The following is an 18,096-nucleotide window of genomic DNA, read 5'->3' on the forward strand; positions in this document are numbered from 1 at the left end:
AAGGAAAATGGGTAGACAGACTACACCACGTGGAAATTCACACTATAATAATTAGAGATGATGTATAAGTTTATTCAATCATAACAGCCGTATGTTGAAAAAAAGTATATATTTTTGCCCTATTGTGGCATTAGTGCTAAAATACAATCATTTTGCTATGCATAACATAATAAGTAGCCTACATTCTAGTATGATATACTAGAAATACAGTGGATGCCCACTGTTCCTAATGCTTAGAATGGGTTAAATGCAGATAACTGATTTCACTACGTTGTGCTGTGTACGATTGTATGACTATACATTTTACTTATATTTGAAGTTTTACAATGCATGTTGTAGGTGGCCTGCTCTACTCCATAGTGTACCAGCAGCATCATATCTTTATAGAACGGCAGTAAATAAAAGCTGCACTGTTTGCCATAGTATAGTTTCACAAAAGGGAACTAATAACTAGAGTAAATTTGTTGCGCTCAGTGTACCCTTTTTGGACAACAAACATTGAGCTATCATGTTGCAGATGTTGTGTTACCTAGGAACCAATGTAGCCAGGGAGGTTGTTTTTGACGGAAGGTCTAATGTAGCACCACTGGTCCCATCTTGGTTTGTGAGAGAAGGGAGAGCAAAGCAAACCGTCCATATTATCGCTGCTTTGTCAGGTAGTACATTTATTTTAATATCATTGTCATCTCTTGTAAAACTATGCTAGGGTTAAGTGTTAACTTCTGTATACATCAACTGCTTCATAAAACAGTTTGTCACATTTATATCTGAAGAGTTATTCAGCCTCACAGCTCACCTAGCTAACACTAGTGTCGACGGACTGCTATTCGCTAACGTTAGATGTGCTAAATTGCTAGTGCTCGGTTAGCAACTAAAGCGTTGCGCATTCAAAATGACACTCTGCATGCTTTAAAGGTCCACAGATGACTGTTGTGTTTTGGTGGAAACGCAGTCAATCATTGCCAGGCATTAACATCTCGTTTATCTAATTCTGTCATAAAACTGACACGATTCTTTGTCTTTCCTTCTTTGCCCTGCGTTTACATGGACAAGACCTCCGTTTAGTTGATCGTGGCCCTCCTTTGTAGAGCAGTGATTGGACGCTTAGTGTGTCCGTCAATAACACTAGGCCGGTGATTGGTGGCTAACCAGGATGACAACGCCAGTTTTGTTGCTTTATTCCGTGGCCTTCCGTAGCTACTGTTGGAACTTGGCTAACATTAGCTCACATGAAGACTACGTTGTTATTAGGATCATGATTGTCTGTCCCTTACATTGAATGAATTGAGCATTTATCCACATGCTAAATTACATTCATTTACGGCGCTAGTCTTCGGATTAAACGTTAGCGACGTTAGCAAGAATACTCAGTCTCTTGCTGGTGGAGTCTTTCGATAGAAAATGGATGGCATTGTCTTAACTCGTCATTGGCTAGCGATTATTAATTGTAAGGCTAAGGTAATCAAACAAATCTAACTTGCATTTGTTTTCTGCTCTTATCTTAGAATCTAATAAAACCCAGGAAGAGATATAGAGCCGAGGAAAGCATATGCTCTTTATCTTTCCAAACGATAATCAAATAGTTGCTTAGTAAGTTGATCAACATATTGTAATCACATATAAGCATGTCCACTTGAACAGTGGAATTGCAGAGGCTCAACGGGTGACTTCAGCCCTTATTTTATGAATGCTAAATGTAAAGCTATAGTGGGTAGCTTTAAATGACATTCCACCCCTGACTGACTCCCTCACTCATCTCATGTCTGCCAGCACTTTTCACGGTGATGGACCCTCCTGGTGGGGGAGACGAACGGCGGAGGCAGGCAGAGCGTCTTCGTCGGGAGGAGGCATACTATCACTTCATTAATGAATTGAGTGAAGAGGAGTACCGCCTAATGAGAGACAGCAACCTGCTTGGCACCCCTGGTGAGGAGAGACACATCTTGTTATGTTAACACAATGATTGGGATTGTCAATGTAGGCTTACTTAACATGTAATTCAAGCAGATGAAATTAACAACGAATACAATATGTAGCAATAATCTGCTCTCACTATAGAAACAGGGCTAATTCTTTGTGACCTATTGCTGCTGACGGCACATCACAGCCTGCATGTTCATATGTTTCACAGGGGAGGTGACTGCTGAGGAGCTTCGGCAGCGGCTTGATGGAGCAAAAGAGCGCATGTCATCTCAGCCTCGTACTGAGCAGCGCTCGCAGACTACTGATTCTGGAGAACAGCAGGGCAGTAGTGGTGAGGGAGAGGAGAGAAGAGCTGGAGGGAGACGAGGAGCAGGTAGGGAGGAGGGTGAGGGACTTGTCTCTATCTGATCTTTCCAAATTTGGCTTTCACTAGTCTTGATTAATAAAAGAAGTCAAAAAACAATAACATGACAAAAAGCTCTCATCATAAATTCTTTGAAACTGGATCATTATAAAGAAATAGGGTACCAATGAAGAGTTTTTTAGCCGGCCCTCGTTAACCGATCATTAACCGTTAACAGACAAGCAGGGAACGGTAGCCTGGTTGACACCAGACCCTTCTCAGTTGTAACTGAGAGTGGGTCTGGGCAAGCTTCATTCGCAGCTCATTTCCAAAGGGGTGTCACCAACGGACGCCGCTCAAATGCCTCTGGGCGCATTGGATAGTCCTTTAACCAATCGGACCAACGATCCGGGTGACGTAGCGGCGACAGCAGCATCAACGGGTTGCTGCGCTTCGGAAGCCGTCATGAATGTAAACAAAAAGCTGCTCACCGTCACTGCGCTATCGTCATTTTGTAAAGCCCGCCTCAACGGTTGTGATTGGTGCCTCGATTTGGAAAAATTGGAAATGGGCCTGAATGGGCTCTTGGCCAGACTGACTTGCAGAGCAAATCTCAAATTTGCCGGAAGTTCGTCAGGGTTTTCCCAGGCTAAGGCAACTGAGTCCCAGTTTACCCATCCGGGAGGCTCGGACATACTTACCGCATTCTGCGGACTTGTACCGGCCCTGCAGCCACGATCTTCGGAGCATTGTCGCATGCAGCCACTTTCCCGAAACAGCGTGCACAACCGACACAAGTACACAGCGGTCCGCAGCGTGTATGTCTGAGCATTTATCTACCGCATCAACCTGCAAGTCAGCCTGGCTTACTCTGGCATATGTATAGGACGGCCAATTTAACCTGCCAGTCCTCATCGATATAGTTTCATGTATAGATTGTACGTCATGCAAAATCGTGAGATAACTTTTTTATTTTTATTTTAATAATATTGTTTTTAACTGTTTAATTGTTAGTTAATTGGTCAAAAATGGTATTGTCGGTTAACAGTAAAACGGTTAATCATTAACATGCCTATAAAGGAATTAAACTGATTGCTCCTGAAACATTTTTCATACATTATTTAGGACAAATATTGATGCTAGGTTTAAACAAGGTTGCAACTAGGGCTGAAACGATTCCTCGAGTTATTCGATTACTAAAAATCATCATGGCAAAGAAGGCTTTGTATAATCCATTTAACTACATATATACAGCCCACTGCAGGGCTCAACGCTAACTTTTTAAAGTGGTTGCCGGCTTGGCAACCAGGCATCAGCTTTTACGGTTGCCATGTTTTAAACTGCCTATATTTGGAGCAATTCATTTCTTATGTAACTATACCACACATTTTAATAATGAAACAATTAGAGAATGGCTTGCAATATCATTTCCCGTCCCTCTCAAATAGGGGTGCAACGGATCACAAAACTCACGGTTCGGATCACGGTTTTGAGTCACGGATCGGATACATTTTCAGATCAGCACAAAAAAGGGGGCAATTTAAATGATGATTAAAAATGTAATAACATAACTTTTAACAATAATTACTACTTTCACCAATAAATTGCTGTTAAAAGACAAAAACAGATGAGAAAGGGGTATTCTACAATAACTTTGAATGCACCCCGAGGTTTACCAGTTTTAAGTAAACGCAACATTTAGTCCCGTCTGTGTTGATTTTTCGACAACAGCAGTGACCAGTGCTAGTTTGTGTCTTTTAGCTCATAGCTTTAGCGGCAGACGGTTCTACATCCTGCTGTTGGAATCATCTACAGTGAAATACAGTCACACTACACCGTTTAGCTGTCAGCATTTTAACCGTGTTGAATCCAGTTACTACTGTAGCTAACGGTAGGCTTATGTTACCTGCTGCCAAGTGTAATGTGTTGTTAGTGTTTACTAGCGTGACATGCAGTGAAGTTTCTGTTGCCTCTAACGTCTATTTCAGAGCGTCAGAGAGCAGGGCAGACATTTAGATGGCACCGTAATGAGGCACCGAAATTCGCATTGCTATTCCGTCCTGTAGATACCGGGCACAGGTGCCATATTAGCACCGGATTTTAACATGCGCCGTTGACGTGAACAGAAAATTGCGTTTCCTGCATGTTTTCACGGCAAATGCGCGTGCATAAATCCCACTTTAGGCAGTGTCCTCATTTAGGATCTTGGTGCCCTGAGGGTAGAAGCTCCTTCTGGCCTGGTGTATCCGCTACCTTATTCCCGACCTCAACAGAAATGGCTGTTACCTGGGTGGTTTGGATCTTAAATTATTCCTATAGCCTTTTTCTTGCGGCGCCTGTGTAAATATCCCACTATTTACTATTGCTTTTTAGTAATGCAAAAGTATGTCTTATCAGATTACTCGATTAATCAATGGAATAATCGGTAGAATGCTCGACTACTAAAATAATCGATAGCTGCAGCCCTAGTTGCAACACAACTTTGTTTGTTCAACTGTGATTCTGGTTTAGCCTGGCAGCAAATAGCCTGGAAGTGCAGGCTTTGAGTAAGGTATGAAACAGACTGTCAGTATTGTAAGTGGACACCAGGAAATTGCAATCTTTCATTAGGGTGAAGAGAATAGATTTTGGGATGAATACATGTTAGTTTACAGACTTACCCATGTTTGTTTTTTACAGGGGGCCCAGAGCCTGGAGCAGAAACTTCTAATGGTGACTCATTACTGGAGTGGCTTAACACTTTTAGACGCACTGGTAATGCTACCCGCAGTGGGCAGAGTGGCAACCAAACATGGCGTGCGGTCAGTCGGACCAACCCTAACAGTGGAGAATTCCGCTTTAGCCTGGAGATCAACATTAACCATGATCAGCCAGAGCCGGGAGAGCATAATGACACTGCAGACACTGCAGAGCTGCCAGTGACTGCCCCAAACACAATTTCACCTTCTATACGTACTGCGTCCTCTTTTTCCAACCCTCGCCCTTCAACCACGCCAAGGCCAGTCCCGTACCCCACCCCCCGCCCAGCCCTCAGTAGGAGGATGCAGACAAGGCGCACACGCAGCAGCACTACCACTCTTTCTATGAGCCCCCCTGCACTTTCTGCACCAGTGGCCGCCCCAGCTGATGCTCAGAGGAGAAATGCCACTTTGCACTCTTTAGCACCACCTCCTACTGTTCCTAACCCTCCTCTTGAGCAAACTACACCTTCCCAACATCCACCTCTGAATGTAGAAGTAGAGCAGGGCAGTGACGATATGTCTGCTTCTATAGACTGTCCCCGTGTGTCACCACAGTCTGGGTCTCATGCCCCAACAGTTGGACACGAATCACGTGGCAGTAGGACTCGATCCCGTGGTCGTGCACGCAGAGCTGCAGCAAGGGGCGGGGTTTCATCCCGCTTGTCAAGGCGCAGCCGTTCCCCCTTGCACAGAATACCTGTTGCCAGTACCACTCCACCATCAAGCAGTGCTGTCAGTGGCTCTAGCATCCACACTGCTGAGCCAGGCAATGGCACAAGCCCTGTTTCCATGGAGACCGGGGAGGCTGTTTCAGAACCTGCAGCTCTAACAGAGCCAGCTGTAGAGACAGTAGAACGCGAAAGTGAATCGCATGTAGTAGGAGCAGGAAGTTCCGCAGTGCGACGGCACCCAACCATCATGTTGGACCTGCAGGTGAGAAGGATCCGACCTGGTGAAAACCGCGATCGGGACAGCATCGCCAACAGAACGCGTTCTCGTGCCCGGGTTGCTGAGAATACGGTCACATTTGAAAGTGACAGTGGTGGATTTAGACGCACCATTTCCCGCTCTGAGCGAGCTGGGATCCGCACCTATGTGAGCACTATCCGTATTCCACTTAGGCGCATCAGTGAGACAGGCCTGGGGGAGCCCAACTCCACCGCTCTGCGTTCCATCTTGCGCCAGATCATGACCGGATTTGGGGAGCTGAGTTCCCTAATGGAGACAGAGGCTGATTCTGAAACTGTTGCACCTATCCACACAGATGCTAGTGTTTCAAATAGTAGCACCAGCGCACCTGGTCGTCTACATACAAATGAGAGCGAAGCTGGCCATGTTGGTACAGGTGGGGTAGATCAGGAGAGGGTGGGGTTGGTGGGTAGTGAGGAAGACCAGGGTGGGCAGGCCAGGCTCGGAGGAGGGGTACTAAGCACCACAGAGGGACGAGCGACAAGCAGAGACACCAACAACCTGGTAGAAAATGGTACTCTACCCATCCTGCGGCTGGCACACTTCTTCTTGCTCAACGACGAGGAGGATGACGAACACCCGAGGGGCCTGACCAAAGAGCAGATTGACAATCTATCCACGCGTACCTATGGTCAGGCAAACCTGGAGGGGGAGATGGGTCGTGCGTGCAGTGTTTGCATCAATGAGTATGCCCAGGGCAACAAGCTGCGCCGCCTGCCCTGCTCCCACGAGTTTCACATCCACTGCATTGACCGCTGGCTCTCTGAAAACAACACCTGCCCCATCTGCAGGCAGCCCATACTCGCAGTGCATCATGACTGACCTATTTCCTCACAAACACAACTATCAAGTTCCTGGCTGGCTGAACTGAGCAGACCCAAGTGGGCTTTGCATGTACATAGCGCTTTCATGGTTTAATTTCTTTGAAAATATCCATTGCGTTGAAGTTGAAGAAGGTTGAACCAAAAGTGCGGAAAAGGAAACTATAAATGCAGAGAAATAACAAAACTTTATTTTTTTAGACTGTGTTCAGCAACCTATTACTGTTTTATTTCCTTCTTCCTATGACCTGTTTCACTGGTCTCTGTCACTAAGCTTAAGAGGCCCATGTCAATGGATGGCATTAATGCTTAAGGAGCTCCTGTAGCTGCTGCTGACTAGTCTCACTTTAACTCTTTAATGTCTGATACATGTGACGTCTCTTTGTCACAACTGGACTACACAAATCACTTCTAGACTTGATTTATTCAGTATAAGCTGTAAATAACGCACCACTGCTTGTATTTAAAGGTTTTGAAGCAAGCTGCTCCTCACATGCCATCTGTTTAAAATGGAAGCAATTTTAACATTCACCATTTTAAAGCTTCAACATTCATTTTAAAGTGTCCCTTTACAATTGGTTAAGAAATGTATGATTTATTGGAATGTGTGTGTGAGCTATGTATTTAATTTTGAAATAAGTTTTATTCTGTATGTCTAGTAGTATTTGTTTAAGCCCTTTCCATACACTTGTTCCATGTAATTGCAATACAGAATTCATCCATAAAAGTCACCCACTAAAATCCACCACTTTGAAATCTTTAACATTACCCAAATGAGCAGCACAATTCAAATAAAATGCAGAAGGCATGTGATAATCAGGAATTCAGAGATGTAATTTAGTATGAGTTGTGCAATACAGAGAGAAAATACAGTATTGTTTGTTTAGCTGTTCATTGATGTTTACATTGTCATACCTGATTATCATCTCCACTTAAAAACAAAGTCTTGTTTAACCTGAAATTAATGTTTCCTCTTGGTTCCTGTTGCTGTTCCATGCCTGACAGACACCCTGGGTTCTGTGTCATGAAGATGCATTGAGTAGTTAGCCTGATGCATCAGCTGATCAAAAACCTGGAGCATGGAATTAAAGGAGAAAAAGCGATTTTCAAGAGTGTTTACAGTTGTCAACAAGCTAATTCCAAAAGAAATTGTTGATGTTTGGAGCATTTGCTGCAGCTCTGGCTCCAAAACTACATTTCCTATCACAGTACTATGGTTGCACTCTATTTCATTGCCAGTGCAACACCTGAATGAGGCAGTGTTAGAATGATAATCCTGTACACTCTTTATGGTTTGTCTTTACATTACATGCACATATATTGGCATTTCTAGTGTAGCACAGGTGAATCGTTTAGCTGAAACACCTAGGCAGTGTGTTGCCACCACGGTCACTTTGTACATCAACAACAGTACACAGGAATTACTACATCTCTGCAGTTAACATGTCACTAATAAAACTGCGGGAATTATGCAGTATAGTATGTGAGAGTGGGGTTAGTTTGTATGGTTTAATTGTGTGTGCATGTGAGTTTGTGCGGGTGCTGAAGGAAAGGGCAAGTGTCCCAGTAAACCTGGTTCTCAGAAGGCACCACTTTGGGAAGTTGGAGAGGGTTGTGGCCATTGAATTCAGAAGTGAATATTTATTCTATTCCTATTTAATAAGATGGAAATCAACTTTTGAAATATGAATATGTATTATGTTACAATGTGATGAGAGTAAACAGTTAAGATAAATATGTTACTATGTAATAAAATTAAGACATGGGTTTTCTTCTCTGCTCCTTAACAATGGAATAAAATGCAGCTTTGTTATGCCTGGAAATCTGGTGGATATACTGTTGTGTGTGCGCACGCGTCATTGATTGGATAAGAGCGCTGTGCGCGTGAAGTTGTGAGTCTATGGTTTTGAGCGACAGATGTCAAAACGAGCCAAAAAATTCAAATACACGTGATTTCTCAGACGTAAACAACACGTTGATTTTTCACGTGATTTTGAGCCATTTGGCTACTTCTCCAGTTTGAATGGGTGAGTGTCCTAAGTTCCCATTGGCTGCTGAGCAGTAGGGTTAAACCATTTCTGTAAGCCTGTGGGGGGGGGGGGTCGCCTACCACTATTTAACATGCAAGGATCCTCTCGTTTCTTCCATTTTCTTTTCTTTCTCATTTCTTCTTTTTTGTGTAGCTTATAAAAAAATATATTATTAATTTCGTCCCCGTAGCTCAAATGAACCAACTGAACAGGCCACACAGGACAGGAGAGGAAGATTGGCAGTTGTCCTTCAAAATAGAGGTTCACAGCTGATTTCTTATAGGCATTTGAATTATACTTTTGAACTCATAGACTGTTAACTCATGACAATAATATTTACAGTCTATGGTTGAACTCACTTGTGAAATGCATGGTAGAAATTGATTGTTCAATTAATTATTTGGTTTATAAAATCAGAGAATATTGAGAAATGATCTTTGCAATTTTCTAAACCCAATTAAGTTGACCTATTGTTCTACGAATTGTCGAAACCCCCCATATATATTTATTTAATTTACAATAGTATAAAACTAAGAAAAGCAACAAAACTTCACAATGAATAGGCTGAAACCAAGGAACCTATCATATATTTATATTTAGGCTGGAAAGAGTAATGTTTTGGCATTTTTGCTTGACAAATGACTGAAAGGATTAATTCACTATCGAAATAGTGTCTGATTATGTTCTGTTACTGGACTAATTGATGAATCAACTAATTAATTCATGTCTAGTTTAATGTGACTAAGAACAATACAGTAGTGTCTCGAATAGTACACATCAGAAGAAGTACATATAGTAGGCTATTACACTAATTAAAGTGTTGTATAACTTACAAAGATATGTGATGATCATAAGGTGATACCTCTTGATACATGGTCTTTTTTAAATGCTTATTTGGCTTAAAGTAAATACAGAAAGATAGATCTAATTGCTTCACAAAAAGAGTAATGTGAGCTATTTGCCCTTTTGTGAAAACAACAGTGACAGGCAATAGATGTGTATGTCTTCAGATATACAGTAAACTGTGGCACTTTTATCTGCAGTTTCCTCTTACCTCTTCAGCTTTTCTGGGCTGTAAATTGTAAAATATTAAATGTTTAAAGAAGTAAACTGTGGTACCCTATTTTGCCAAAGAAATTGTTTTAATGAAGTAGCCTGTAACTTTAGCGAATGCGGCTAATTATATCAAAACGGATCGTGACAGGAAAAATCGCATTTTAATGAAGATTTATTACGTTCCCCTCGAGTCTTTATTACGTACTTTATTTCGAAAACAGTGACCGGAAGTAGCACATTCTTTATTCCGCCTGACTCGGTCTGGCTCGATGCTCCCCTCTATACGTTGCTCTGCGGTCCAGCCCAGAAAGAATGGTCCCTGAGCAGCAGCGGCCGCAGCCTGAGCCCGAAGCAGCATTCCCCTGCTCTCGGTGAGCCATGAGCATGCCACCGCTCCGGCCTCCTCGTTCAAGCTTCATCGACAATCGTTTACCACCACCAAGATGTATTTCAACCGGAGGGCCAAGAAGATACACAGTGAGGGAGGTAAGCTAAAAAACAAAAACAAACAAACACCGTATTTAATCTTTGGTCAATCGAGGTTCCGCTCGCCGCCTAATTAATCATCTGTCACTGTAAAATCGTATTTATCGGGTTTATCTCAGTGTTGATAACAGGCCTGTAAATATAGAGGTTATAGCGGCCTGTATATACTCGTGCGTATTTGATATGTGCTCGGCATAGTAAAGGGATCGGTGTTGTCCGAGACTGCGGCATGCATGTGGGGTGATTTGCTGTATCGGTATTTATCCTCCAGTCTCGCTCGTTTTTTTGGCACCAGTTGGGGATGCAAGGGCAAGCAGACTGCAGGTGCCTGCTTCAGGTAGCGCCGTCTGTCCTGTGTATTTATTATATAGGCCTATAGATAAGTAGAGGGACCCGTGCTGTGCCTTAACATCACGAAAAGATAACAACGTATGTATTCTTGATAGGATGAATGTGCGTCTGTTGTGTGACCTTATAACTGTTAATGGAATGTAGTATATTTCCCATGGCATCATTGGTATTATATAATGTAGCAACAGCCTCATGTATCTAGACTTCCTGAATCGCATCATATGGGACATCGTATGGATTGTCTCGCCTTAGTCATGCCATATCTAAATATAAGAAGGTATAAACGTTTTTTTGCATTTCAAAAGTCAAACCCAAGCTCATATAAATCAGTCCAAGAACAGCCTATTACCTCACAGACTTAAAAATCCACGTGACCGTCTAATGAGCGCTCCTTATTCTGAAACAGTCCAGAAATTAATCTGACCTGACCCGAAGGCCATTCACATCCAGAGCCTATTTACATCACAGCTTTTTACACACTCATGTGTTGGAAAGAGATGGTGAATGAACCAAGGCTGTTCATTTAAATAAATCCCCCATGACAGACTGTACAGTGAGGGCTATTGTCTTTTTTGGGAGAAAATGCCTCAGAGTCTACTCAGAGTAAGAGTTGGAGAGAGGATGGGGATGTTTAAACACAAAGCTGCATCGGACAATTTCACACATGGCAAACAGACATTGGATTGTCCTGGAAGAGAGGAGCATGTGTTTGGCTCATCCAGTTGCTTTTAATAGTGACTGGCACATATTGTAGGGCTGCTTTGCTGCAGATTCCAGAAATAGAAAACAGGCAAATTGTGAGCAGAGATGAGCGCCAACTGGGCCACACTGTCTTCAGGCCAGACTTTCCCAGATATGCATTTGTTGTTAAAAAAATAATACACCACTGGATCTTTTGACACTGGGGCACATTTTGACCAGAAGACAAGGTCAAAGCGTTCACAGCACTAGTTTCAAAAGGTATAGCATATGTTTTTGACAGTATAGTGACAAAAAAAGTACATAAGTCTTCCTTTTAGCCATCATATTTGTATTTTTCTGTTAATAGAATATCAGATGGCCTCACAAATGAGCCACCCCACTGTTGTCAGTTGTTTATTATTGTTTTGTCTATTATGTGATATTGACCTATCATGCAGCTAGAGCTTCTGTTATGATTTTCCCTAGTTTTCTTCATGTTTGTATCAGATGAATTAATGTGGGACTTTCAGTAACTCTAGTGGAGACTTGTGGGGTTTATGGGGTCTAAAGGTTGTATAAGAGTGTTTATCAGTGCCATATTGAAAGCATGGGTGGGTAAACAGGAGGGATGTGGAGGGTTACTGCAGTATGAGTGTCAGACTCAGTATGTACATGTGTTCCCTCCTGGATTTGCATTGCTGCCTTTACTGTAATCTCTTGGAGCCTGACCTCTTGATTCTTTGCTCCAATTAGCTGCCATATCCCTGGAGATGACGTCTGCAGCTACCAATCTGTCACATTTACTCAAAAATTCCCAAACACATCCACACACAGAGTAATATTTGTTTGTATTTAAGAAGACTATAAATAGTAGGTGATACAAACTCCAACATTAGAGTATTTTGTCATGTTTCTAATAGCACCTTTAACACACAAGTAGGTTCTCACAAACACATAAAGCCCTTCTCACATTGGTTGAGAAAGCACATTGTACCTCAGGAAAAAAAGGTATTTTAGCATTCTGTCACAATATGGAGCTGAACAAACTGTAATGAAGATGTCTTACAGTTTTTGCAGATTGTCTTGGACAGCTTATAGGATTTATATTTAAATGTAAGGGCACATCTTGTCCCTGTGTTGATTGTATGTAGTTTATGTGAGTCATGCAGCTCAGCCAACTGTCAACAATACTTCTGTTTTGAAAAGATAATGACTGGTCGCCATGGCTGCCAAGCCACTGAAGATGCCATTTGGGAGATAGAGGCCTAATTAATTGCAGCAATGATGCATTTACATAAGTTGGACACAGGGGGGCACTCCTGTCCAAGCTACAAGGTTTTGGTGAAGTCCATGTCTGTGAGCATCTCTTCAGGCCTACAGGCAGGCATGAATCCCATCTCACTATTAATGCTTCCAGCGACTGCCACATGCAAACACATTTACAGTTCCGTTGTTGTGTGCGGTATGTTTATATTGACTTCTTGTCTTGTGTGTGTTGTTTTCTCCTGCCGCGGCCTCTCTGGTGCCCACAGAGCAGTTAGTGTTGACCACCATTAGGCAGGAGGCTTCTGAACTGCAGGACCCAGGCGAGGGCGCCGGCGCTACCATGCGTGCCTGCCTCACAGACAGGTTTGACAAAAGTGAGTTTGCTCGAATTAGACTGGATGATGCCCCATTTGTGTCCAGAGTCCCAAAGGTGCATGTGGCCAAGCGGCTAACAATTAGGAGCAGGTGTTTCCCAACCCCTGGCCCTCAAGAGCTACATTGTCTAGTTACTTACTAGAGTGTCTCTGGTTCTTATCTGAAAAGGTTAAGACATGATATTTCTGCTGTGGACCCTGAATAATCTGTAGCTCATTGGGGCCTGGAGTGATGAATGCTGAACAGGCATTAAACCTTTCACTGCATGTGCTTGTAGAAAGTGCGGTGGCAACTCATGTCAGATCATGCTGATGAAGACAGATCGATATGCACTGGGGTCTTCAAGCAAAACTTTCAATGTAAACACATATGCATGCTGTTGAACACAGCACATGCTTGTGTGGACATGGCATGCCTGAATAGAGCATGTACATGAACACTGCTGCATCTGTGTATGACACATAAGTGACTGAGCTGGATTTATTTAGAGAGGAAACAGGGGAGTAGCAGCATGTTGGGGCCTTGCATGTTTTTTGGCAATAAAAGACGAATGTTCACCTGTTTGGGTGTGTGTGTGTGTGTGTGTGTGTGACGGAGTGCCCATAAAACAGTGTCAATGTGAGTGTGTATGTGCATATGCATACATTAGTGTAATGTGTGTTTGTGTGCGTGCTGCAGTGTCACCTGTAGGATTATCAGGTTATGGATTAGCAGCAGGTGAAGTTGCAGAGCAGACACAGAGGGGATTACCATGCTTGTTCACTTGGCTCGTAAGAGGCTTTCTTGCAAATGCTTGAGGCTAGGTCAACCAGGACCTGCAAATGCTTGAGGCAAGGTCAACCAGGACCTGCAAATCGGGCCTGCGGGTCACCTAGGAGACCAGGACAGCCATGGGACGTAGGGTTCACCCAGACAGACGACGCTCTGTTGGTAATGCTTTTCTGACAACACAGCAGGGTTGGGGCTGGACAGATACATATGGGGAAAGATAACGTATTGTTTTTAATTGGCCATGTTTCCAAGTGAGGAAACAAAACATGCTGGGATAAAATATGCACAGTATATGCAAGATACTCTGATTTGCCATGCTCATTTCAGCTCTCGGCTGTATTTAGAAAGATGTGAAGTGCATCTCTATTAGACATGATTTAATTAAACATGTAAGCTTCTCCAAAAGTTATATTTGTGCATTGAAAACACAATTCTGGCAGTTGCGCAACTTAACACAGTTGCTGAGAAAGACACCATGATAGTGACTGTTTCTTGAGTGAAGACTAGGGCACAGCACCAAGGCAGAGCGTCTGGTGAAATATGTTCTGCCATACTGGAAAATGTAGATGAATTATGCAGCCTGTCTTCATTCATTATTCAGTAGCCTAGCCTGCTTTTAACAGTGAAACTTTGGCTCCAGACCAGGGCAGCTTTGGCTCAGCCCAAAACCAAAAGTCAATACTCCATATTAAGATACTCTGAAGCTTGTGATTAGTGACATCTTCTTCCAATGACATACATGATGGATTTAATTGTCTGCATTTTCCGACTGCATTGCCCTTGTTCTGCTTACTGAAACTGGTGATTTTATCTGCCCACTGTGTAAAATGTGTTTGGTTTAATAGGCTTCTAATGACTAGTATTCATGTTAGAGCGATAGTAAAAGGGCTATTAAAATTGTATACATATGGATGGAAGTTTGGCTAATTGATGCATTAGATTATTTTTAAGAAAGGAAACACTTCTTGCTTTGACCTCACCAACCAAATGGGTAGCCGGTAGAGTCTTGCTAGCAGGGTATGAGATCAGTGTTTGTTGTGGGCAGATCAGTCTAGTCTTACCTGTTCTGACCGCAGGTTATCAGACCTATGGTACCTGTATGGCTAGCCTGGGTGCTTCATGTGTAATTGACCTACCTGTGCTCTGCTGGGGTTTGCTGCAGACTCATTGGTGGCAAATCAGTAATTTGTTCTGGAGGTGACTGCGTCTCTATCTACTCCATCAGGGATAAGTAACTGATGCATTGATCTTCTCAGAAATGAATCACAGCTGAAGTGGGCTCCTGAGAAATGGATCTGCTTTGAAAGGTAGAGACCAGAGGGGTTAAAAGTTGGAGGTAAGGGGGGTGAGGAGTACAATTTTAAAAAGCTCTGTAAGAACAGAAGTAAGCAACAAGATATAGAAAAAGTAGTCAATTCATTAGGCAAGAGAAACATGTTTAAAAAGTAAAGAGGACTGCTTTCTGACAGAAAAGGAAAACTGACATTACAGGTTACAATGTGCATCGCCCTTCGCTACATTTTAACCTTGTATCATCCTTAATCATTTCCTTACAATCACTCGTTATCTTGATTGACACCAATGCCATTTGCAGTGTGGAGTGCTGAGCTGTGATTGTGACTTATAGCTCTGTAGGTCCAGAGGTAATAGCCTAGTCAGAGACTTAGAGATGAGGGATAGGCTGCTTATTATCATTTTGTGTGGATTGACTTTGACCCGTGCTCTCTGCCTTGTGCAGACACTTTGTGGGCTGTTGTGGGTTTTTTTAACGGTGTTCTCAAGATCTCATGCAGGTTTCTTTTGCAATGGTATAATGGCAATGAAGTATTCTACAATAAATAAACTAAAAGTATACCTCCTAATAAATGCAAAAACCAAATAAATGCCTCCCATTTAAATGTAATTATTATAGCTGTTTCCTGTAAACACACACATCCTAATGTCTCTTTAAATAGAAAAATTGAAGTCTGATGTGTCAATAGTGATAATGGCACATCCAGTAGATAAGCCTGACTGGTTTTTGTCTGGGTGTTTTTACAATTCCTCGCCTACTTTAGAACAATAAACTTGAGTGGAATATAATGATATTTTGGTTATTGATGAGGGGAAAGAATGACCCGGATTGTAGTGCTTTAGAAATAGAGTTTCAGTGCTGCGGAAATTCAATCTGCTAAACCCTGGCAGTGCTTATTTGTTTCTAAATTATTTATTCAATTAGCCTGTTGTTGTTGTTTTAACTTACAGCCTCATTCACAGACAGACACACACACACACACACACACACACACACACACACACACACACACACACAATGCACAGATGCCAAGAACTGAAACAACTATCCCACACAAAAAATTAAGCCTACAATAATCCCATAATACAGATCATCATATATTAACAGTTAAGCACTGCAGGCACACTTCAAGGGCTTGTGGGAATATAATTATCAGAATAATGAGTGGCTTACCTGTGGGTTTTCAGATAAATGCATTCTAGACAATATTCTTATATTTTATCTCATTACTAGAGATGCAGTATGAAACAAACTATCTGCATCTATGCAAACTAATGAGAAAGATGTAAAGAAAAAATGAAGTGAGTGAACACTGTTGTTGCACATGCATCACAGTGGAGGGGAAGCAACATGAAGTGATCTCCTGATGGATGGTTCCTGCTTTTAGGGGATGTTATTTGACCCATCTGCCTGACCACAAGAACTTAAGACGATATCAGGCTTCTGGCCCTTTAAAAGTGGAGTCCCGGCTTTGCCCCTCCGCAGCACTGAAGGAGCTCCATATGGCTTCCTCTTGTTGTCTGCACTGGCAGCAGTGAGTCGCTCAGTCGGCATCAAATAGATGGAGGAGATCGTGCAAAGCGCGCCCGATAAAGGCTTCTCGAGGCGGCAGGTGGCCAGATGACACGGCTGCGGAGCTTGGCGTGCCAGTATCTTTCACCAGGGCCGGGAGCTTCCTCTTCAGCAAGGCCGAAGGAGGAGAGAGGAGGCACGGGCGTGCTGCTGCATCTGTCCTCGCCCAGGTTCGCCGTTGTTGTACCAGCTGAGTAAACTGTGGCGTCCAGACCTGTTTGCATTGCTCTCACTAACCCCACAATGTCCCTGCAGAACTATACATATACACATTATCCCGTCATTAGGCGCACTCGAGGAGTAAAAATGTCCCGCTCCTGGAGCTCATGCGGGGGTGAATGAGCGGAGATCACGACGCTTTAAAATGGTTGGAGATGACAAAGCCAGGCGGGGTGGGAGGCAGGGAGTCTGCAGGAGACGCGTGTTGCATCCTATTCTGTCACTTCTGGGGGTGATCATTTTTTGCCTTAATGACAGCCGGGATGTGCGCCGGGTCTTCTCTGTGTTACATGTAGACAAGTTGACGTGCTGATAAAACAGACAAACTCGGTGTGTTTGTTCGCCATTGTGCATCCCTCAGCACATCCATTATACGCGGGGGGTCCCGTGGGCGTCGCGAAACGCGCGTGTGCATTGACGGTACCTGCATAATAATACTGAAAGACAAGGGGGTGTTTATAACGGAAAACGTCATTGAATCGACCCCGGCTTCAGCAGACATCAGCATACAGTAGCCTCTAGTACTAATTGGTCGCCTTCGCTTTTGAACCGTAAACCACGTCTCCCGTATATCTCTCTCTCTCTCTCTCTCTCTCTCTCTCTCTCTCTCTCTCTCTCTCTCTCTCTCTCTATATCTCTATCTATCTATCTCTGTCTCACTGCCTCACTGCCTCGCACTCACTCAGCCTCGCCTCTCTCCCATCAATCCAACGGTGCAGGAGCTGCTTGCTCGTCCGGCGGTTACCGCAAGGCAGATGATGAGATGTCCGGGACCACTTCCCAGGCGGATCCCATAGACGCCACCGCGCGGACGGTGCTGCTCAACCGGCCACAGAATACCAAGTTCTGCGACAACCATGTCAGGTAGGTGTCACTCTGGACTTTTACCTACAGAACGTTTTGTCGTGATGCATGTTGTGTGGCTTGTATCATGCACTGATTTGCACGGTGTACACTGGAAGTCAAATAGTAGCCTACTTGATGAATAGCCAGTAGACAGAGTAGATCAAAAGTAATTTCATGTTTTAATTGTTAATTACCATAGCAAAGTATACATATCACCAGATTTATGAAACCTCTGGTCATCTTATCTGATACTTTTGTTTATTTTGTGTACTCAGAGGGTGATATATTTACTTTAGTTGTTTGCCTGCCTGAGGACAGAGTGCAGGGTCCGCTTGTAGGGATTCTGTTTTTT

The 18,096-nt window shown here is 43.2% G+C and overlaps 2 protein-coding genes across 11 annotated transcripts in view; both read left to right on the plus strand.

Annotated features, from left to right (window-relative positions):
- Window positions 1-557: 557 nt before the first annotated feature.
- rnf6 (ring finger protein (C3H2C3 type) 6) lies at window positions 558-8,624 on the plus strand. The gene is made up of 4 exons (XM_078280478.1): window positions 558-656; window positions 1,771-1,926; window positions 2,132-2,296; window positions 4,946-8,624. The coding sequence occupies exons 2-4, from the start codon at window positions 1,785-1,787 to the stop codon at window positions 6,796-6,798; spliced, it is 2,160 nt and encodes a 719-aa protein (XP_078136604.1). The 5' UTR covers window positions 558-656; window positions 1,771-1,784; the 3' UTR covers window positions 6,799-8,624.
- A 1,515-nt stretch (window positions 8,625-10,139) lies between these two features.
- atp8a2 (ATPase phospholipid transporting 8A2) overlaps window positions 10,140-18,096 on the plus strand; it is a 50,118-nt gene continuing 42,161 nt past the window's right edge. For 7 of the 10 annotated variants that reach the window (XM_078281218.1, XM_078281221.1, XM_078281220.1 and 4 more), the window contains exons 1-2: window positions 10,140-10,369; window positions 17,585-17,762. In XM_078281218.1, coding sequence (XP_078137344.1) covers window positions 10,327-10,369; window positions 17,585-17,762 — 221 coding nt within the window. In that variant the 5' untranslated portion in view covers window positions 10,140-10,326. Of the gene's footprint in view, window positions 10,370-16,494; window positions 16,850-17,584; window positions 17,763-18,096 lie in introns of all 10 variants that reach the window. The other 3 variants (XM_078281222.1, XM_078281219.1, XM_078281223.1) reach the window with 3 other exon arrangements.

Source organism: Sander vitreus, chromosome 22, assembly GCF_031162955.1.
Source record: "Sander vitreus isolate 19-12246 chromosome 22, sanVit1, whole genome shotgun sequence".
Lineage (NCBI taxonomy): Eukaryota > Metazoa > Chordata > Actinopteri > Perciformes > Percidae > Sander > Sander vitreus.

Bases quoted from the DNA above. Each gene is read 5' to 3' on its own strand.
- rnf6 (XM_078280478.1), top strand. From the start codon at position 1,785: ATGGACCCTCCTGGTGGGGGAGACGAACGGCGGAGGCAGGCAGAGCGT. The intron at 1,927-2,131 runs GTGAGGAGAGAC...TATGTTTCACAG, and splicing joins CAACCTGCTTGGCACCCCTG to GGGAGGTGACTGCTGAGGAG. The intron at 2,297-4,945 runs GTAGGGAGGAGG...TGTTTTTTACAG, and splicing joins TGGAGGGAGACGAGGAGCAG to GGGGCCCAGAGCCTGGAGCA.